At 37.9% G+C, this 22,947-nt stretch overlaps 2 protein-coding genes and 1 long non-coding RNA gene across 3 annotated transcripts; 1 reads left to right on the plus strand and 2 right to left on the minus strand.

The window, feature by feature from the left end:
• Positions 1–649: 649 nt before the first annotated feature.
• On the minus strand, positions 650–9,124 carry LOC102082727 (uncharacterized). Its single transcript, XM_013272772.3, has 11 exons — positions 8,862–9,124; positions 8,459–8,586; positions 6,608–8,143; positions 6,281–6,517; positions 5,935–6,159; positions 5,300–5,354; positions 4,997–5,140; positions 2,664–2,726; positions 2,382–2,558; positions 2,113–2,295; positions 650–2,021 (listed from the first exon to the last, which is right to left on the minus strand). Exons 1-11 carry the CDS (start codon positions 9,031–9,033, stop codon positions 1,675–1,677), a joined length of 3,267 nt encoding a protein of 1,088 aa, XP_013128226.2. The 5' UTR covers positions 9,034–9,124; the 3' UTR covers positions 650–1,674.
• Positions 9,125–10,022: 898 nt separating this feature from the next.
• LOC102082822 (uncharacterized) lies at positions 10,023–13,922 on the plus strand. Its single transcript, XR_002058788.2, has 4 exons — positions 10,023–10,153; positions 10,458–10,566; positions 11,737–11,871; positions 13,171–13,922. It is a non-coding gene; the product is annotated as an uncharacterized LOC102082822 (long non-coding RNA).
• Positions 13,923–16,660: 2,738 nt separating this feature from the next.
• Positions 16,661–19,318, minus strand: LOC112846509 (uncharacterized). The gene is made up of 3 exons (XM_025906059.1): positions 17,537–19,318; positions 17,192–17,254; positions 16,661–17,087 (listed from the first exon to the last, which is right to left on the minus strand). Exon 1 carries the CDS (start codon positions 19,080–19,082, stop codon positions 17,739–17,741), a length of 1,344 nt encoding a protein of 447 aa, XP_025761844.1. The 5' UTR covers positions 19,083–19,318; the 3' UTR covers positions 16,661–17,087; positions 17,192–17,254; positions 17,537–17,738.
• Positions 19,319–22,947: the final 3,629 nt, after the last annotated feature.

Genomic DNA, 22,947 nt, shown 5'->3' on the forward strand with positions numbered 1-22,947 from the left:
GCGGTTAAAGTTATATGTACCATGTAGCCTCATTTGAACATGAATATAGTTTTTTTTTAATATATATGTTTTTTTAATTAATTAATTATTATTTTTTTATTATTTATCAAATGTGATGGTGGGACAATATCTCTCAGAGGACTCACACCTTTAGGGAAACCAGGAGAGTATTCCCAATTACAAAAGGACAGGATTGAAAACCGTGGTGGGAATTCTGATCAATTATGAATCCAAATTGAAATTTTTAAGTTAAAACTGTAGTCAGTATATATAGAGGTCAGGAGAAAAGCTCAACAGTGAGTGTCTACAGCCATCTGTAAAACACATTGGAGACATCTAGTGGTGTTGGAGATCTTGTCAAATTTGTTGGAATTATGAATGAAACAAAGAATTTGCCAGAATTTGATGCAGCATGCTCTACCATATGGGAAGAGTCTGATTAGTAACAGCTAACCCACTGCCAATGCACACAAAACACAATGAAACACTATGAGTCATGGATTGGCCTCCCCAGGGCCCGGACCTCAACATTACTGAAGCAGTGTGGGATCATCTTGACAGAGAACAGAAAAAATGCAGATGAGACTCATCACACGTATCCGTTTCAGATCAAACTCATTTTAATGTTATACTAACATAACCCAAGAAAGTACAAAATGCAGGTTTTAAATTTATTTCAAAAATGTGTTTTTAAAGTTTTTCAGAATCAGAATTAAGATCTGAACGCACTGTTATGCCAGACATATTTGCTTTTCCAATACGAGCTTTATAAACTCTTTAGAGATTCTTCTTGTTTGTGTTCCATTTACGAAGCAAATGTTTCATCTGAAACATTTTATACACATAGAAGCTGTGCACGTGACTCTTTTAAAAACTTGTAAAAAATGGGCTTCTGTAACAGTAACGTCAGACCACTTTTCCACACTAGCACTTATAAGTATTTTTGTCATTTTTATAAAGTATTACACTTGATGTTTTTACACATTTAACAGCTGTAATTCTATCAGTTATAAAGCGCACATAAGTAAGGTTTTGAACACTTCAATTCATGTATTGAGACTTAAAACCACATAAAAAGAAAAAAGCAGGCTGAACTGAAGCAATTAATAAGGTGTGAAATAATACTGCAGTAATGTTGTTGTATTAACAGACTATCCACTAGATGTCACACTGAGACTAGAAATTGCATCAGTGCTCTCAACAGTGACTAGCAGCTGTGAATGTGTCAAAACAAACAGAAAGTACATTGATGCTGGAGTGTTAATATCCCAGGAAAGATGTTTATTTCTGCTTTGATTAGCCTACATGCCCAAAAATTGAAAAAAACTTGACATTTACATTTGCTGTAATCACATTTTCACATTTATTTTCAAATAACTTTAAACTTCAAAATAAATTTTGTTGCTGGTATATATTTTTTCTTTGCTCAGCAGAGCAGAGTGCATTTCACACATTTCTGTTGATGCTAAGCTAATTGAGGTATTCAAGAAACTGTAATCAGTATAAAGAAACTTATGGGTGTGGTTTTGTTTTGGGTTTTGGCAGGGTTTTTAGACCAAAAACTAATATCTATCTGTATTTTAATACAGAACTCTTTTGTTTTGCAGATATGCACAAAAACAAAACAAAACAAAAAATCCAGCAAGATTTTTAGCATTTTTATTAACTAAATATTTACGTAGCAGATTTTCTGATCATTTCCATCACCTGATGGACTCCATCTTTCAGTCCACTCACAGTCCAGCAGCCTGGATTATAATGGTCTTCTACTACATGCACACCCAGGACCTCAATCAACTGCTTTAGGTGGGTCACATCGTCTTGAGTGAGGCCTGCAAGTTCATCCTGCCTGAAGATTTCCGTAGCGCACTCAGCCTGATACAGACTTTTGAGATTTGCAATGGCATTGTCAACGTTTTTTCTGCATAGTCCGACAATCATGAAGGTGTAATGTTGAATTCTGGAGCTGGTAGAAAGGATGCTTGGGTGTATGTTCATAACTGGGGGGGCATGTGAAACAACTGTAAAACAGATGATTTATAATCAGTGACAAACAGCTCAAAAATGAAAAAGCTGTTTCATGAGGAAGAGGAAACGATGACTTTGTGTTACCTGTGTTGATAACAGTAGAGGGAAACATCTGCATCGCTCGTTTTTTAAATGCCAGGAACACATTGAGCTTGTTGAGAACAAGGCGAATGTTGGTGAGACACTGGAGAGGACGGAAAGATGCAGCAGTCTTAACTCCTTGGAGGATGGCATATGCCACATGGTTGGGGTCCAAGCCAGCAGATCCTGGACAGCCATTTAAATAAAACTGTGTCAATAACTTACATGTTATCTGTTCACCTATGCATCTTAATGTCTCACCTACTACTCACCAGCACAGATGGCAGGTAGGGCCACAGACTTGTATCCAGAAGACTCACAAAGTTGAATGATGTAAAACAGCTGCTTCTCAATGAGACTCACATTTTTTTCTCCACACACGTGTAAAATGGCTTTACATGGGAACCCTCCAGGTGGGGTTTTTAAAATGTCTCCCTTCTTTACTTTTGCTACACAGACATAAAAAAAAAAAAAAAACATGATTAAGATGCTGCAAACTGTGTGCCAGAAATATATTGCAATATGAAATGTGTATCTTTAGCCATTCTTCTCACCATTTCTGAGTTCAGCCTCAACCTGAGGTCCAGCCATAGTTAATATTTTTCGGCATACGCCACCTGTAGATAAATAACAATAACTTTTGCATATGCTATTTTTGGAAATTGCTTTGCTCGAAGATGAGTCTAAACAACATGAAAATGTAGCAGGAGGAACATTTTAATATGTTAATTGCCGAAAGGTACAAGGAATGATGCTTGGACTGTACTTTGTGCTCAACAGGTAAACTAGGCTGGTTTATTGACCTGTGTTTTTGGTAGAGAACTGCAGATATGCATAACAGTTAGCAATGCAGAGGTAGCACACTTGCTGCATTTATTTCAGTATTCATTATTTATTTATTTAGCATTTTAGGTTTCTATTGTAGTACTGTTTTTACTGATATTTAGTATTTGATTATATAAAGTTGTGGGTTCTAATCTAGTTCTGCATTGTTAGTGCTGCTCCCTGTCTGGGTCACCATACTGGATCATCTGTCTCCATCTCACCCTGTCCCTAGCATCCTCCTCTGCCACACCAAGCCTCTGCATCTCCTCCTTCACTATATCCATTATTTTCATGTTTTATAAGTACTTCCTAATATTAGTATCACACTTTGTTCCAGCCTGTTGTTTTAGCCTATATCTGCTTTGTTTTTATTTTATTTATTTTTTGACAAAAATGACACAAATGCAGTTAAGGTGGTTCAGAAATCTGACCAAGGAGAAGATAAGCATTCTCTCGATAAGTTCATCGAGAGAATGCCAAGACTGTGCAAAGAAGCAATCAAAGCAAAGGGTTGCTATTTTGAAGAATTTAAAATACAAAACATGTTTTGAGTTATTTCACACTTTTTTGTTTACTACATAAAGCCATCAATGTAAATAGTCATGAAAATAAAGAAAAAACATTAAATGAGAAGGTGTGTCCAAGTATTTGACTTGTTCGGACGACATAATGGAGCAATCGTCAGCCACCTCCTCTACATGGATGACATCAAGGTGTATGCCAAGAGTGAATGGGACATTGATTCACTGATCCACACCACGATGATATACAGCAGCGACATTGTCACTGAATGTCATTTGGACTGGAGAAGTGTAGTCAGATGGTAACAAAGAGAGGGAAAGTAGTCAGAACTGAGGGGATTGCACAACATGAATGCAACACTGTAGACAGTGAGGACAGCTACAAGTACCTGGGACTCCCACAGGCAAATGGGAATGCCGATGAGGCTGCTAGGAAAGCTGCAATTGCTAAGTACCTGCAGAGAGTTAGTCCTAAGGAGTCAGCTGAATGGCAAGAATAAGATTCCAGCTATCAACACCTATGCCCTGCCGGTGATCAGTTACCCTGCTGGGATAATAGGAGGAGATGGAAGCCACTGACATCAAGACAAGGAAGCTCCTCACCATGCATGAAATGTTTCACCCCAAATCCAGGACCCTGAGACTGTATACTAAACGGAAGGATAGAGGTCAGGAACAAGTGAGTGTCACAACCATGGTCCAGGATGAGACAAGAAACATCCATGAGTACATTAGGAAGATGGCACCATCCAACCAAGTGCTCACTGAATACCTCAGGCAGCAGAAACCCAAGAAAGAGGAGGAAGAGGAGGAGCCATCATGGAAGGACAAGCCCCTGCACGCTATGTACCACCGGCAGATAGAGGAAGTGGCTGACATTCAGAAGTCCTACCAGTAGAAGGCTGGCTGTAAAAAGATGCCCCTGAGACAATCGAGCACATAACAGTAGGGTGCAAGATGCTATTAGGCAGGGCATAAATGGAACGCCATAACCAAGTGGCCAGCAGAAACATCTGTGCTGAGTATGACCTGAAAGTCCTGAGGTCAAAATGGGAAACGCCTACTAAGGGGTTCGAGAATGACCAAGCTAAGATCCTGTGGGACTTCCAGATACAGAAGGGCAAACTGGTTATGGCCAACCAGCCAGACATAGTAGTGGTGGACAAGCAGAGGAAGATGACTGTAGTGATGTAGCGATACCGAATGACAGCAACATGAAGAAGAAGGAACACGAGAAGCAGAAAAAGTACCAAAGGCTCACAGAACAACTCGAGAAGATGTGGAGGGTGAAGGTAACAGTGGTCCCAGTGGTAATTGGAGCAGTTGGTGCAGTGACCCCCAAGCTAGGTAAGTGACTCAAACATCCGAGATCTCTGTGCAGAAGAGCGAAGTCCTAGGAATAGCAAAGATACTGCGCACGACCCTTAAAGCTCAGGTCCTGGTAGAGAACCCAAGCTTGTATGATCATCACAGGGCCAAAGTGCATTTTCCCAACAAACATGATTGAAACTCAATAGTTGTTCAGCCACAAAGTTTCTCACCTTGAAAATTTGTGAAGTTTGTTGAGTTCACCACAGCATCTGTAGTCTCATTAACAATGTCACCAAAGACCAGTTGTAGTTCAACAACACCTCCTACTTTGATGGTGACGTCAGCTAGGTCACTTTTGAGGGACTTGAAGGTTACTGAGAAGAAGAACATGATAATAAGGTTCATATGTGTCTGATATTAGCCTCCATGTCATTTGCTGAACTGTCAGAACCTTTAAATAGATGGTTAAAACACAATATTTCAAAAGTAAATTTTTGTCTGAATGAAAATTGTTCAACCAGCTCTGGTTTTACCTTGGCCTCTCTGCTTCATCTTCAAGCTCAGCTGTCTGTAGACCTCTTGGTAGCACTGTAGATAAATGTCTGGTTTAAACAACATCATACAACATTCTACAAACAATGCACAGTACTTAAAACTAAGAACAAATGCAGGGAAGTACAAGAAATTAAGTAGTTGCCATTACTTTAGTAGCAGGTCCTGAGATTCTCTGGTTCTAACTAATGTCAAATGGCATGTTATCTGCATTGTGTGTAGTGCTTTATGTTACAATATTCACAAGAAAAACACAATAAACAGATGATCATACAATCAGACCTTGGCAATGGTGGAGGGGAGATACTCCCTTTTAACAGAGAGACAGCTTTGGCAGAAACAGGGTTATGTACTGTAATTGCAATCATTTTTACTCCAGTAGCTATTGAAGTACTGCCCAACATCTTCATTCCTATCCATATTACTATCACTCTGGATATCATATCTGGATATTGGATATCACTCTCAGCAGGGAGTAATATGTAAGATGTAATCCAATATAATATACCAATGCTATGACTTGCTACTGAAGTAATTGATGGTAGAAAATAAAAACAAAACCAACAAACAAGAAAATGGTTACTGTATACAGCTATAGAAGATCAAACTCTGTCACCTCCTCAGAGTCTTGGTAGTCTGGTTTAATGACAACACTGATGTTGTGAAGAGATCCACAAGACCCAGATAATCCAAACTGGTGAATGCTGTCAGTCAGCACTTGAATGGCTTCTTTTTGGGGATATTTCAGAATTACCCCAGGCCCAATGATCGGAAAGGCAACTGAACACCAGCCTTCCTTTACACAGAGTTCCAAACACCTTTTTAGCCCATTAGCAAGGGTCTGCAAAAGAGAAGACAGGAAAAGCTTTTCCATGCATTGGTCTCAGCGGTAAAGAGATTTATCATTTCCATTTACTGGTTTATGATTGTGGTTTTCTTGCTTTACTGTGTTTTCACTTTACCTGCATGCTGAGGCCATCAACTCCATCCCATTGCAGACACTCAATGAAGAAGATCTTAGAGCAGCTCAGAGCTGGAGGTGCATCAACCACCATAACATTACCAGCAGAAAGGGTCCACCTCCGAGCTATCAGATCAAAGACCTTCTGCAATGGATTTCCTGCTTTTTTCAGTAGACATTTACCAACTTTCGTGGAAGTAAGCTTTTTGGATACCATGGGGGCCACCACCACATTCACCTGTAGAAATTATGTGAAATAATAGTAACATGTGGGACACATACTCCTTGAATAGAAATTGTGAAATTGTTTAGAATATATTTGTATAACCTGTTCATCTTCCAAAGTGCTAAGCTTGATCTCCAGGTTTGTTTTGTTAACAGCTGTTGTATTTGGTGTACTGCTAGCAGTGTTGCTTTCCAATCTGTCTGGGTTGGAGCTGAGGACGTTAACGTATAGTGGTTCTGGGTAAAGATCTAACACACTTGCAGTACTTTGAGAATAGACTTCTTGTTGTTCCCTAATGATCACCTGACAGGATCTCTCCAACACCTCTTTGTTTTTTCTGCCTTCTTCCTGGAAGTACAATTGCACCGCCGGTCCATTTAACACCACTGTATCAGTTGACAGCTGCGCTAGACTTTTGGCTAAGTCTGCCTGAACTTTCTGAACCAGAGAACGAGGACCCATTACAAGCACACAGGGATGTGGAACATGTGAGGCTTTCAAGGTCACCTTAGTCTGCTTCATGCCAATCAGGTCTAACACTTTATCAAAGCAGTCAACCAGTTCAGGATGTGGCAAGTTTAGCACTTCTTGAATATCAACTTCATTCTTTTGGAAACCATGAAGGACCTCATTGAGCTTGTTAACATCTTCACTGTAGCCCACCAGTCGTACTTTGGTCGTTGTAGTTCCAGTAACTCCTGGCATGAAGCTCACGTCCACTCTTAACTCGCTAATGTTTGCTTCTTTCTTGGCTTTCATCAGGATTTCCTTCACTCTATCTAAATCTGGAGGTACTGCTGCAGCTCCCTGCAGCTGTACAGTGGCCACTTTAAACTCTCTCATCACTGCTGCCTCAGCCTCATTCAGAGCATCAGAGGACAAACTTGACAGAACCAGATCTGAACCCACCTCAAAGAAAACAGGGTTTCTGAGGCTCTGCTGGAAACGAGCTTGGTATTTGGAGATAGCTCCACTGGTTTTGATGAAGGTTAGCAGAGCTGTGGGGAACTTGACTCTATTTTCCTTTATGTTCTTAATCAATTCATCCAGTTTTGCAGCTCCTGACTGCACCTCTGTGTCAGAGCCCTCCAAAGTGATTGTGGCACTACCTCTGACGACTTTAACATCTGGATAGTTAGCGCACATTTCTCGATTGAACTCTTCTTCTATGAGCCTGTAATGCTTCTCCACAATTGGAAGCTCCTTTTTGGTGTATTGAATGTTTTCCAGATCTGCAATCTTCTCCTTCACAGCATGAACCTCTCCCACAACCACAGCATAGCCATTCTCATTGTACACTTTGATATCATCTATCTTAAGGGAGGAGTCTTGCAGCAGCATCTTGATCTGTTTTGGCTCAAATACATGATAGCAGAGGTAGTTCTCATTGAAACGGCTGAAAATCTGATCAAGCTGTTGCTCCTTTTTCTCTGCAGGGCATTCTCCTGGCTGACTCTGACTGTCACCTCTAACTACAACATTTTCATCTTCAAATTTTAACTCCACCGTGCAGCCGATATAAGAGAGTTGCTTCTGTAGAATTTTTAATGCCTTGGGTTTATCTCTCAGATAATACAGGAGGAAAATATCTATGTTAAAGGTCTTCTCAAGATGTTTTGTGATCACTTTTGTTGGTGCCTGAAAAAGAACAAAAAAAGCACATTTATCAGGCTATGCTTGAAGACCAATAAGAATTCTACATTTAAAAAATACATAAACATTAAACATAGAAGGCTTCCACTTTCTAAAATGCTTTGGTTCTGGTAAAATCTGGGCCACAAATCTGGGCCACAAACAGCAACCACAAAATATGTGGTTGCTGTTTGGATTTTGCTTTGGGTGCCTTTTTTGAATGCCTGCACCTTTCAGGAATCCACCCAAACTGGTCGGGTCAGATTATCTGACAGTACATAGTGCAACGTTTCCTTAGGAAAAAGAAAAAAGAAAACTCACCTGAGACTGACTGGTCGACGACTGATTGAGGGTCTGTGGAGGTAAACTTGTTTGGCTCACTGTTAAATACTGTTTTCCACCAGAAATAGAGATGGCATGAAACTTTCTCAGCAAAACCCGTTCCTGAACTGTCAAAACAGCCAAATTCAGTCACCACATGTCACGGACAAAAGCTTACATTTAAAAATGTAACTGCAAGAATGAAAGAAACCAAGGATCGCAAGTAACTTAAGGCAGCATATTGTTCTTTAGCTTTTTTAGCTCTTCTAATATTCATTTAAGATGGTGAACATCATACAACATGATTATATGCAGGCCTGTGAATATGGACACGGTCACAGAGGTATTAGCATGAGTTTAAACTGTTTACACATAGTCTTGTTTACATAAATAAAAAAAATACCTTCTTTGTCCTTGAAACAGATTTTATAGGTGTTGCCGTCAACCTCTCCAGGAATTCCACACTCACCACCCCCAGAGTCTTGTCCTCTCTGAAAGTATCTCCAGATATCCTGAATATCATTGTCAGAGAGACCTTTGGCTTCAAAAAACAGTGGATATGTGTATTTATCCATTTTCCCTAATATTCTAAACTAAAAGGAGAAATTTCGATACAGTTAACACCCTTTTGTGTCACTGCTTTGTGTGAAAATGCACACTGAAACCCTTTTTCATCATCTACTTTCAGTTTCTGTAAGTTCCTCCTCCTTTCATCTACAAGTAGACACACCTAATGTTAACCTTAAAGGGTATTTTACAGTTTTTCTTGTTGTGCAAGTACATGTGTTTTCTTTTTCAAATTATGCAGAAAACACTGAACGTCAAAACATGATGTTAATATTGACGTGTGACGTTTTCTTTTTATAATGCAGTGACTATTGTGATGATTTGTGTTTGTCTAATGTGGAGCTTATTGATTTAATATATATGTTATATATATGAAGTTCTTGTTGGAGTGAACAATTTTTTAAAGGTAAATTTCTGTGTATATAGATTACAATAAATTTGCAATTATTTGCAATCTTAATATGATTTCAAAAATATTAATTTATCCAAAATGCAAAGAATAACTTAAAGTTAAATACTGTAAATAAACATATAAAATTAATAGTAAACCAGTTATTAGTTCTGTAACTTTAAATAGATCTGTTTGAGAGATTGTTTAAGTATAAAAACATTCATGAGAATAACTTTTAATAGCTGCATTCATAAACAAAGCAACATGTTTATCATTTCAAACAGCAACTTTTGCAATTATTTTACAGTTGGTTACTTTAGTTAAAAATCAACAATTTTTAATCTTTAGTTTAACAGCAGAGGACTTTGAGCAGGGAAGTAAACACAGACATTTCCACGAGTTTAGTTTGGTAAGCTAGACTTGTTCCCAAAGTTCCCCTGAAGGGATCTGGCAACGAATGAATGAAAGGAGCATTTGATAATTTATTTCAGGTGGTTATGAGTAGTTTAGAAACAGGAATATCAGCCTGACACTTGGTAAACAACTGAGGAAACACGCCTATAGGCGTCCCACAGGAGGGTATTATGCCACTCCTACTCTCACACACACGGAAAAAGGAAGAAACGAGGGAGGAGGTGAAGAGAGGCGGGGCACAGAAGCCATATCACAAACACTAAAGGTTTTAATTTGAAATGATTACATGAAGTGCTAAGTTTGTGTTGCAGCGTCCTGAGGTGGTGAGTCATGGAAGTTTCCTTTTCTAATATCAAAGCTTTTGCTAAAATGTTAAACATGTGCTTTTATGAAATGTATAGTGGTTAGCACACAGAGAAGGTTCCTGGTTTGAACCCCTGGCTGGAGTTTGTATGTTCTCTCTGTACCTGCGTGAGTCTACTGACATTTATATTAGGTTCACTGTAAAAAAAAATCCGTAAAAATACAGTACAATCTACTGTATAAATGTGAAGGAATTTTCCGTATTAGTCATTTACAGGTATTTTTCTGTATTTCTCAACTACTACAATGCATTGTGGGAAAAAGAACCCAAAAAGGAGGGAAAAGTCAGAGCAAGAGCAGCCATTAGACTTCTTTCAGGCTTCATCTCGATTTTGGACTCTGGAGTTGAAGAAACTGCCTTCAAATTTCCGTGGTAAGTATTAAAACTCATGTTTTCTTTTATTAAAATAATGTTTTTCAAAAGACTCCGCATTTTTATTTAGAAAGAATTGTTAATTTATTTGTTAACTGGTTTCGGATGTCTCCAGACAAGTCAGGAATATTTTGCTGACTCATTTTTTAAATAATCGTTATTTAGGTTTAACATGACTTAAGCTTTTCAATTTAGTTAATGTTAAAAATAATTTTTACTGTGATACCACCAGTTTTGCCCTTCAGTGGCTAAACCAGTTTTCACAAATATTATAGTTAGCTGTCTGTGTCTCTCTGGGTATTACACAGCTGTGACTGCTAACTAGCTAATTAGCGAAAGTCAGCGATGTAGATAACTGGGAAAAGTGAGAACTTCATGGTATGTATAGAGAGGAAGAAATTATTTTAGGACTCTAATAAGTGCTATATCAATACCTGTGTTTTACAGTTGGCTCTACTGTACACTTTAAAGAGTTTCAGGCAAAGTTACACTAACCCTAGTTTAAGCCTCAGACCTTCCTGGCTGACGCTAGCAAATGCTAATGTTAGCCTCTGATTTGGGCTGCTAAAGTAAAGACTTTTGGCTAACTGACCAGCATAGATTATTTTGGTGGTTAACAAACTGTAGTGGTAATATTATTGAAAGTATAGTTTCAGCTCATTACATTTACAATTATGTCTATTTTGTAGCACATAGAAATGTTTAGTTAATATTTGCAGACAGACACATTTTCCCTGTAACTGTGTTTTTACTCCAACGTTTGTTGAAAATGTAATTTATGAAATGCTGAGCAGCATTTCATAAATTATGCTGGTATGTGGAATATTTTTGTCACCCCACTGTGCTAATGTGATTAAATACTAATAATTATTACTAAAAAAATTCAGTAATTAATAAATAATAACTATATCTTGATTGAATTATATTGTAAGCGCAGTGCTGGTGTGCAGGAGCTTTATATGCCTTGTGGGGGATGCTGACATACTGTTATGTCTATATCAAGCTTTTAGCCAAATATAAGCAGAGATATTGGTATCTTTCTTAAAAATTCAGATCCTTAGAGATTATTTGAGAAATGGATCAGCAGCTATTACTACTTGAAGCACTCTAAATCCTGCAGTGGAAAAATATCCCTTATTTCATCTTTGATCACACACTTTGGTTTTCCAGTGCAGAGCAATGGCCAAGCAAAGGAAAGACTTCCCTGAGTGAAAAAGAAGATGAAGATGCAAGCTGGTGATGATCCAGAGCAGCTGGTCTCAGGAAATGAAGAAAAACCCTGATCACCTTTTCCACAGAAACAAGGTGAGTTTAATGTTGTGGTTGATTTAGTTTTTCAAGGTATGTACTGTATGTTACTTCAATTATAAACTGCTTTTGTTGCAACAGAATGTTGTTATGTGTATGCAACTCTACGTGAATTATAATCATTTGTAGGGCTGTGTGATATGACCAAAATCTCGCATCCCAATATAAGACATATCTCTCCTGATAACGATATATGTCACAAAATAGTGCATTTTCTGTAAATTCTGTGATTCTCGGGCAACTCGACTTATGTGAAGTGTTTTCAGTTGGGCGTCGTGTACCTGGAGTCGAGTGTTTTGACTGATGCATGAAACTATACATTTTTAGACATGAGTTTAAACGGCCGCCATTTTCTTTCTGAGTATTTGTTACACGGCGTGCTGCAAGGAAAAGCCTGTTCTAACGTTTGAGTCTAAGGATTATTTTGAGCACCTGACGGCTCTTTTTTGCTTTTCATTCGTAAACTCTCTCGAAACTCTTTCATGTGATTCTTGTGTGGATGGTTAAAGAGGTTTGTCGTGTTTGAGTGGTGGTGGGGACCAGTTTGTGGCATAATTTGCATAGTACAGTTTTCTGGTCCATGTCAGATTTTTTATAACCAAACCATGTCCATGCTACAGAGGTAGCCCCTCGTTTAACAATAAGGTCCTCGATTTTTTTTGACTGGTCCATCTGCTTGGAGCTAGCTGGTTCTGCCTCATCCTTGCTGGCCATGCTGGTATTCTCTGTGCCTTCATCTGCGTGGTGACTGTAAGCGCCATTTATAGTTACTTGATGTTTTTATTTGAGGTCATTTGTTTGATGCATATTCTGAAATTTTATGTTTGAGAATAATGTATATCATTTCAGTTCATTTTGAAAAGTCTCAACAGAAACTTGAGCTTTATTGTGAAAGGTTTATGTGGAAAATAAACAAGCGGATGGCAGACCCACACGATGGTTTTACCGTCACTGTTGGTAACGAAAGTACGTGTAAAAACAGTCGCTTGTCCGTCCATAGTGTGGTTATTGTAAGTATAAGAGAAGGAGAGAACTTTAAGAAATAATATAGCCACTACAGTGACCATCAAAACCATGAAAAAAATATTGCCGTAAACAGTTTATTTTGCAACACCACAAAACAAATGATAGCGTATAATATGAAACGATACATTTTTATATCGTCATCTGATATATATCGTCATATCGCACAGCCCTAATCCTTTTTTTGTTTCTGTTGTTTATGTTCAAGGTAAAAAAAATTATAAAAATACAAAATTTTTAAAAATGTCTTGTTGTTTCTCTTTTTTTCCTCAGAATAAATTACGACTAGTCTCAATGGCTGAGATGGAGGAGCAACACAGCGACACGTTAACCCGACTGCTGAAGTTCCCGTATGAACTGAGCAACTCTAAAAATCCAAGGAAAAGCTGAGTGTATTTTATTTAAAGCTCAGATGGACCTTGATGGACTAACATGCAGGCTGCATTCAGGACTTTGTCACACTGGTATATGAAGAGTGGTAACAAGAGAAATTGTGCACACACAATGTGTCACTTTATGCTTGCTCTTCTCCAGCCTCTGGTGTCACTTTGTAGTAATTAGTCTTACTATTGTCTTATGTGTTGTGATTTAGGGTATGTGCACACAAGCAGAGGTTTTTGTTTGTAACCGTAACCTTATTTTCAGAGCCTTGTCTAACATTTAATGGTCGTGAAATATGTCAGACTTTTTCCTCTACTTAAACAGCTAAGGGCATTTGAACACAGAGAAAAAGGTGTGCATTAAGGATTTTGAACTATGATGTTTAAGTGTTGTCACTGCTGAGGATTCGTGGACACAGATCCTTATTCACTACGCTGCTGTTTACAATTTAACTTTTCATCAGAACAAGCACTTCTAGTTGTACTTTGCTCCTCACTGACAAAACAAGTCCAGTAAATGCACTTTTATCTTCAAGTTTGGGACAGTAATCTGTCTTAATTTATTTTGTGCTTTAGTTATCATATGTGGAAAAGTTCTGTGGTTATCTATCCGTCCTGTTTGCATAAACCCAAAGTTCAGGAACATCTTCTTTAGATCTGTTCAGTTTTATTCATGTGGCACGACTTAAACAGTCAAGTATGTTATATTGTAAGGTAAAGACCCCAAAGAGTTAATCTCGGACAAATGTTCACACAAATATGAATTGCATTCACTTCATTAATGAAGTGAATGCAATTCAGTAATCAAATGTGTTTGGCTATAACGGACTACATGTGTATACTGTACCATAAGTGGACAGACATGGATGTAAACCACACCTTAACCATTTGGCTGAGTCAAAACTACCACAAGGCAGTGATTCTAACTAAAAGGTACTCTGGATATTAATAAATGTGAACATATCGTTAAATATGACTTAACTATATTTTTTGTTTGTCAGGTGTCCTGTTTGAAGAAAAGACTTGGTAGCCACTTGAATGAATGTAAATAAACACATTTACATGAGGGCAACCTGATTTCAAGGAAATAAAAATGCTTAAATTTGAAAGCTTGTGAGTTATTTTGTTCATGTATCAGCTGTTTAGTCGTTTTATGACAAGATGGATGCTGTTGTTATATTTTAGTATAGTGTTAAGGAGAGTTAAGGAGAATAAAAGAATATTTAACATTAATTGTACCAATGTTGTTGTGTACGAAGCACAAATTAATTTAAAAAGTTTTAATTTATGAATTTTTGAGCATATGGTGTACTAGGTTGTAATTGCATAGAAATGTACGTTTAAGGATATAAAGAACTATATTTAATGAGTTACAGTGAAAAGAAATGGTTGGAAATAGTAATATAAACAGAAATTTCAATTTTTCTATTAACGGAAAATATCAGTTAATGATACAGAAAATATACTGTGAATAAACGGAATTTTCCGTTTTATAGCTGAAGGAAATGTCCGTAAATAGTACAGAGAGTATACTGTAAATCTACAGAATTTTCCGTTTTATCATTTACAGAAAAGTCCGTCAAACTTCCGTAAAAAAAAGGAAAATGTACTGGCAGAAAATTACCAGGACATTTTCTGTTTTTCTACGGAATCTTTTTTTACAGTGTTGATTAAGGTGCTGATATTCCCTCTACAGTGGTTGCTTCCCTCACCACCGTGATGTCATCATACAGATGCAGGCATTAGGCTGTTATACCCGCTGTTAAGGTTCAGGAAGCCATTGCAGGATTCTCCTAAACAATAGCACTTGACACAGCAAGCATAAAAAGGCCCTTGGTCATTTTAATCTACCCCGGCATAAGAGACATATAAAGGGCTTAAAAAGAGCCTTGACCTTATTTTAGTAGTTTGACAGTATTTCATGTAATCCATAATTATCTTTCAATAAACACTGAAAAGCAAATCACTTTTTAAATTTTTATTTTTATTTTTTTATTATTTTCTAACACTGGAGCCTAGCATATGTAACAGTAAATATGAATGGATGGCAAAAGTTTCAAAACTCAAACACCAACTGAACTAGCATGAAGACAACCTAATTAAACAATGAACATTCAGAAATGAGCAGATCTGAGTCCAAATTCATCAATTGGAACAAAAATTTTAAACAAGGCAAAAACACAAAAAGAGAAATTGTCCCTCATAATAATAGGTAGCACTTTATAATAATATCACACTATTAAGCGTTATTAGTAAGGTAAAGGTACTTAATTAATCATTTATATAGAATTACTCTTCGTTTGTATGCCATTTATAAATACAGATATATTATTGTTACTATGATTATTACTAGCAGTGATACCATGTACAGCAGTGATAGTGTGGTACATAGTGTAACAGTAACAAATGGATAAACATATCTGTATTTATAAATGACATACTAATGAATATATTAAATATATTAATTAAAATACCGTTATTATATATATTGTATATATACATTAATATTTTTGTGTCATTGTGAAGTTGCATAGTGTTGTTTTAAAAACATAATGTTTTGAAGAGCTCAAACAAAGAAAGTTCCCAATGACAAATATATATATTGCAGTGTAGTGCATAGGCACTCATTTCCCTCAAGGCCTAGTAGATTGTTGTGAAGTTTGAAAAAATGGATTTTCACATCTGGCGTGACCTTGGCCCGATTTTCACCAAAATTAAATCGTCTTGAGTTGTTATTATTATCTACCATCACACAAAATTCAAATTGATATCCTAAAAACTGTGGATGCTAGACTGCTAACAAACAGACAGACAAACAAACATGACAGATTACATACTCCCTCCCTATGAGGGGAGAATAAAGTGCAGCTCACCAGATTAGTACACATCCTTATATTAAATGGTTCTAGGATCATAAAATTACACGTAGAGACACTATAGATTTAAATTTATATTAAAAGAACCTGAAGAGAGAGAAAAAGAAGATCTGTGGAATATTTGCATCAGCTGGTTGTCGTCTTTTAATCCGATTACCTGTCCAACAACCCAGACAAGCCTACATTAAAAAACAGTTCCAAAAATAACTTTTCTCCTCCTGCTCGGTTTGTGTTGACTGCAGGGGTTGATACACACTCTCGAGCTTTGCAATGGCATTGTCAACATTTTTTCTGCACAGGCCTACAATCAAGAAAGCAGACTGCTGGGCAGTAGAGCTGATATGAGGGATCCTTGGGTCGTTCATTACTTGGATATTAGCATGAGCTGACACTGTAAAGTGGATAAAACAACAGTAAGTAAGCTTTAAATGAAATCAAGAAGTCTCTGATCAAAAAAGGACAGTGGTATTATCAAAGAAAAGCTGACTTTGCATTACCTGAGTTGATCACAGCAAAGGGAAACATCTGCATTGCTTTCTTTTTAAATGCCAGGAACACCGAGAGCTTGTTGAGTACAAGGCGAATGTTGGCGAGACGCTGGAGAGGATGGGACGAGGCAGCAGTCTTAACCCCTTGGAGGATGGCATGTGCCACAGAATCAGGGTCCAATCCACCAGATCCTGGACAACCAGTCAAACAAAACTCCATAAATAACTTTGATGTTTTATGCATCTTTAATGACTCCCACACTACTCACCAGCACAGATGGCAGGAACAGCCAAAGACTTGTAACCAGAAGACTCACAAAGTTGAATGATGCGACGAAGCAGCTGCTCGATGACGGCTGTATCTCTTTCTCCACACATGTGTAAAATGGCTTTACAAGGGAACATGCCAGGCGGTGTTTCCAAAATCTCTCCACTGTTCACTTTTCCTGCATGGATGCGATAAAGACAACATGAGATGATATGATTTGTTAGAAATGATTTATGATGTAAATACAAATTTGGAAATATGTCTCAGAATCATTCTTCTCACCGTTTTTCAGTGCAGCCTCAACCTGAGGCCCAGCCTTTCTTAAGATGTCTTTGCATACTCCATCTGTACATAAATAGTAATAATAATAATAATAACCATTATTTATATACAATTGTTGGAAAATGTCTAATAATAAGGATTTTAATGGCCTGTAAAGGCCAGTCAGGGCTCCTACAATATCCTCTTTAATACACAGTGGGTGCTGTGTAACTAATGGTGCTTGGATGGTGTTCAGCAATGAGTAACTTGTGTTTACTCATGATTAACAGCTCTTTGATGGAAGTGTACTAATAAAAAATGTAGGGTAACTAAATGTAGTTTTAAATTGCCTGAACAGTACTTTACCTGTCCGAAAGTCTCTGAAGTCCGTTGTGTTCACCACAGCATCTGTAGTCTCATTAGTGATGTCACCAAACACCACTTGTAGTTTCACTCCGCCTTTCAGAGTTATGGTGATATCAGCAAGGTCACTCGTGGGCGCTGAGAGGAAGAAGAGCAGATTAAGTTTAATATTTGTCTCATGTTGTCTGTTGCTGTATTGTGGTCTTTAGTACAAATTTGATGTAGTTCCAGTACTTTGAAGATGTTTTTTCTCTCTGATGAGGACCTGACAGGATCTCTCCACCAGTTCTGTGTTTTGTCTCCCATCTCCCTGGAAGTACCACTGCACCACAGGTTCATTTAACACCACTGTATCAGTTGACAGCTGCGCTAGACTCGTGGCTAAGTCTGTTTGAACTTTTTGAACCAGAGAACGAGGACCCTTCACGAGTACACAGGGATGTGGAACATGCGAGGCTTTCAAGGTCACCTTAGTCTCCTTCATACCGATCAGGCCTAATACTTTATCAAAGCAGTCAACCAGTTCAGGATGTGGCAGTTTCACCTCTTCTTCAGTCGTAACCTTATTTATCTGGAAGTCACGAAGGACCTCATTGACCTTGTTAATATCTTCACTGTAGCCCACCAGTCGTACTTTGGTGGTTGCAGTTCCACTGGCTCCTGGCATGAAGCTCACATCCACCCTTAGCTCACTAATGTTTGCTTCTTTCTTGGCTTTAATCAGGATTTCCTTTAGTCTGTCTAAATCTGGAGGTACTGCTGCAGCTCCCTGCAGCTGCACAGTGGCCACTTTAAGCTCTCTCATCACTGCTGCCTCGGCCTCATTCAGAGCATCAGAGGACAAACTGGACAGAACCAGATCTGAACCCACCTCAAAGAAAACAGGGTTTCTGAGGCTCTGCTGGAAACGAGCTTGGTATTTGGAGATAGCTCCACTGGTTTTGATGAAGGTTAGCAGAGCAGCGGGGAACTTGACTCTCTTTTCCTTTATGTTCTTAATTAGTTCATCCAGTTTTGCAGCTCCTGACTGCACCTCTGTGTCAGAGCCCTCCAAAGTGATTGTGGCACTACCTCTGATGACTTTAACATCTGGATAGTTAGCGCACATTTCTCGATTGAACTCTTCTTCTACGAGCTTGAACAATTTCTCCACAATTGGCACTTCCTTTTTGGTGGGTAGGCTTTTTTCCATTCTTGCAATCTTCTCCTTCACAGCTTGAACCTCTCCCACAACCACAGCATAGCCACTCTCTGTGTACACTTTGATATCATCTGTCTTAAAGGACGGGTCCTGCAGTACCATTTTCACCTGTTTTGGTTCGACCACATGATAGCAGAGGTAGGTGTCGGTGAGACTGGTGAAGACCCAAGCCAGCTGTTGCTCCACTTTCTCTGCAGAGCATGCTCCTGGCCCCTTCTCCATGTCCTCTTTAACTACAGCCTTCTCCTCCTCAAAATTTAACTTCACCTTGCAGCCGACTGAAGAGAGCTGCTTTTCCAGAACTTTGAATGCTTTGCTGTTGTCATTCAGGTAATACAGCAGGAACATATTCAAGGAGAAACTTTTCTCAAGACCTTTTGCTTTTGCTGTCTACAAAAGAAAAATAATTTTAGACAAATAGAAATAGTACCGTTCACCCTAAGTAACACATAGACATGCATATCTAATTAAAGTGCTTCATGCCTGAATAACCCGTAGAACATTTCAAAACTCAGGTGTTCAAAACTAGTTTGGCCAGATTATCACTGGACTTTGACTTTCTGTTTGCTTTGCTATGGTCTGTTTTGCAGATTTTGCCATTATTCAGACACCAAAAGGTTACTGAAGCTCAGAGTGAAACAATATCTGCTTATAGAAATGAATTTAAACTTATGACATTTTTGACTGCAAAGGAAAGCAATGCTTTAGTTCTGTTACCTCCCAAACAAGAGTACACATACACACACACACACACACACACACACACACACACACACACACACACACAGAATAAATACAGTGTAAATGTTACAAGTGTTGCATTAACAGTAAGCGGGACTTATACATGAAGTTCTCTGCAGTTATTTTGGTAATTTTTGCCCCCTGACAAATAAGCAAACTGAATGTGTGGCAAAGTGTTAGTACCCTACTCACTTGGCAGCCCCCTGAGAATGTAGTATTGCGAAAGAAAACCAGTGTGTTTTATTTTTAATCACTAGGGTTTGTCAAACACCTGTCAATAAGAAAGTAAAAGCAGTAATAAGTGTAAACTTACCTGTGGGTGATTTGCAGATCCATGGTTGGGACTGGATTCACTTACTGTTATATATAAATCTCGACCATTAAAATTGATGGTGTGTGTTCTTCGTCTCAAAACATGCTCCTGATCTAAAGTATGTCAGCAAAAACAAAGTTCAGCTGTTATGAGAATGCACATATCTAAACTGTAAATTTGGGCTGTAATCTACTTGTAATGCATTTGAACCCAGCAGGGCTTCTTACCTTCTTTTTCCTTAAAACAGATCCAGTAGGTTTTATCTCCGACTTTTTCTATCATCCCACAGTCACCTCCCCCAGAATCTCTTTTTTTCTGAAAGTATCTCCTGATCTTCTCCTTCTCACTGTCTTTTAGCTCCTCGGCTTCAAAGAACACTGGGTGCTGACATTCATCCATTTTGCTTCAAATCCTGAACCGGAGAAAAGCTTTCAATGTCTTTCAAAGCAGCTCCACAGTGAAAAGTGAACGTGATCTCGCCTCTGAATTATGATTATTTGAAATGCTTGCATTTCCACTTCACCATACCAACAAAGGGTGTTTTAGGAACACACCCAAAGTGTGATCACTGACAGCTGATCAACTCTAACTGGGACATTTCCTGTAAAGGTGGTGATGTATTTATAGATACTGATCAGAACTATTAAGGGAACACTTCTGAGCTTGAAATATTTAAGTTGAAAATCTTTACTGACTTACTCTCGGTGATTTGTTGAGAACAAAAATGATGCAACTCTAATCCAAACACACATCAGTGGAAACAAAAATCATGAAGCGTTTGAGTGTTGAATTAAAAAATGTGCCATTAATATTTTGTCAGTATAGCATAAGATTATTTATTTGACCAGTATAAAAAACTACACTTTACACTTTATCTTTGGTAAAGTTTTTATTAATGTCACAGCACACAACAGAGGTCATGACAGAGGCAGAGAAAGTGGAAATGATCCACAACAAAGGTCTGACCAAGACACTGCTTCAGCGCAGGTGTTCAACCTAAATTCTTGTAATTTCACACAACAGGAAAAAAAAACATTCTTACCAAATAAAAACTTCAAAAACTGACATTACCACTACAAACCAACAGATGTCCTACAGAGACAAAAAACTCTTTGTCCTTTCTTATGTTGTACTTTCATTTTCTGGAACACACCCAATAACATATGTTAACCTTTACGGGCATTTCACAGTTTGTCTTGTTATCCATGCACATAAAATTCTGTTCATTTTGAAATGATGCCGAAATCATAGTTGCGACCATCTTAATATGATGTTGATTATGACATATAATCATTTTTTTTCACTTGTAGTTATTTAACGACAGATACAAAAAAACCCCACTCTGCTGATGCACAATGAGAACAATGAAGCTACAGCCTTTAATCCACCAGTGCAATGAACTCTACTGTGAATAATAGGCTTGTAAAACTTGTTTTTGTGATAATAAACAGAATGTATCCAGTTATTTGCACAAATCATAAACATCTTGATTTTTTGTTTGTCACACAAATAGGTGATTTCATGTCTCCCAACTCGCCATGAACATTTTAACATTCCATGTAACAGAGTAAACATGGTAGCGGTAGAAATTAGAAAGTCAAAGAGCCATTAAATGCTAAACTGATTTCCTCTCCACAGATATGAACGATCCCCCCCGTTATTGCGATTAGGATTAGGATTCAACTTTATTGTTATTACACATGTATAAATACAGGGTAATGAAAAGCAGTTTGCATCTAGTCAGAAGTGCAAGAGTAGTAAGTGCAATAACAGCAGAATATTTACAGATAAGTTAGGTAGAGAGCAAATATACAGATGTACTATGGGCAGATGTACAGATATACCGATATATACAGTTAAGTGCAGAAAAATGGTGGAGTAGTTACAAACAACAGACAAATGTACAGATGTACTGTTGTATACATATGTACAGATATACAGATGATCTGTGTAGCATACAGATGTTCTATATCGCTATATAGACGGGCAGATATACAGATGTACTATGAACAACTATACAGATGTGCTAAATATATACAGATGTACCGGTGTGTGGTAAACAGAGCTACAGAGCCTATGACTATATCTACAGTAGTGGAGTGTAGTGCTCTGAACAGTCTGTAATAGTGAACAGTGTACACACTATAACAGAGACTATGTCAGTGTCCTAAAACTATAGCAATAACCAATGTGAGCATATGGTGAGTGTTGAGAATGAATGACAGTTATGATCATAAGTTTATTCTTCACTTCTTAAGCTGCTGGAGTTTTCAGAAATGTAAAGTGTGTGTTGTTAACGCTACACTCAATTAGGTGGATACTGATCAAACATGTGCTTTTCCCATATGAAATTCCTTCTGTCCTAATCTCACCTCCTCTTTCTTGGAATCTACCAGAGGTTTCAACTTTCACTTCCTTTTTAGGGGCTTCCTTCAGAGTCAGCGTATTACAACAAGAATAAACTTTACATTTTAATGGACGCATGATGCATCTACACAAAAGGGCAGCGTGATGATGCATACACTGTTAGAAAGTCTGCAGATGTTTGCGTCCACTTATTTTGAAGATAAACTGGGGGGATTTTTGAGTTTAGTTCACTGGTAACTGTTCAATAGAGTGTATAGTTGGTGGATGAATTACAAGTGTGAAGTCTGTGAAAACAAAGAAGAAACACTGCGACTAAACACAGCATCATGGAGCAGCCTGAAACTACCAACACTGTGGTACAGAGCATCCAGAGAAACCACAGCTGTCAAAAGACAACTATTATGTTTTATCATGCACAGTCTGCTCATACATATTTATTGCAGGCAGGTTTAAACGACACTAGTAGGCACTCAAAGACAACAAATGACTGCTGCAGTGTGTTCTCTTTTACTGTACACACACACACACACAATACAAAAAACAAAAAAACAAACAAACAAATCAAATAGCTTACATTCCAGCATAAAAATGAACGTGACTTCGTACAGCTTGATCACATGATGCTTCAGAGCCCAAACATGCTTCACTTTGTCTTATGCTCTCTCTCTCTTTCATGCACATACGCGTTCATGATTATTCTTAGGAAATTTCAGCCTGTAGAAATTACAGGATTACAGGTCATAAGAAAGAAAAAACATTCATTTTTTTGATTGATGGGCTTGGATAAACAAG

The sequence above is a fragment of the Oreochromis niloticus genome, linkage group LG3 (genome assembly GCF_001858045.2).
Source record: "Oreochromis niloticus isolate F11D_XX linkage group LG3, O_niloticus_UMD_NMBU, whole genome shotgun sequence".
NCBI classification, from domain to species: Eukaryota; Metazoa; Chordata; class Actinopteri; order Cichliformes; family Cichlidae; genus Oreochromis; species Oreochromis niloticus.

What these genes read in the sequence shown, in the direction of transcription:
- LOC102082727 (XM_013272772.3), bottom strand. Translation starts at nt 9,033, where the DNA reads ATGGATAAATACACATATCCACTGTTTTTTGAAGCCAAAGGTCTCTCT. An exon ending in GCACTTTGGAAGATGAACAG is followed by an intron (nt 6,518 to 6,607) that starts GTTATACAAATA and finishes TAATTTCTACAG; the next exon opens with GTGAATGTGGTGGTGGCCCC. An exon ending in CTCTACTGTTATCAACACAG is followed by an intron (nt 2,022 to 2,112) that starts GTAACACAAAGT and finishes TCTGTTTTACAG; the next exon opens with TTGTTTCACATGCCCCCCCA.
- LOC112846509 (XM_025906059.1), bottom strand. Translation starts at nt 19,082, where the DNA reads ATGTTCCTGCTGTATTACCTGAATGACAACAGCAAAGCATTCAAAGTT.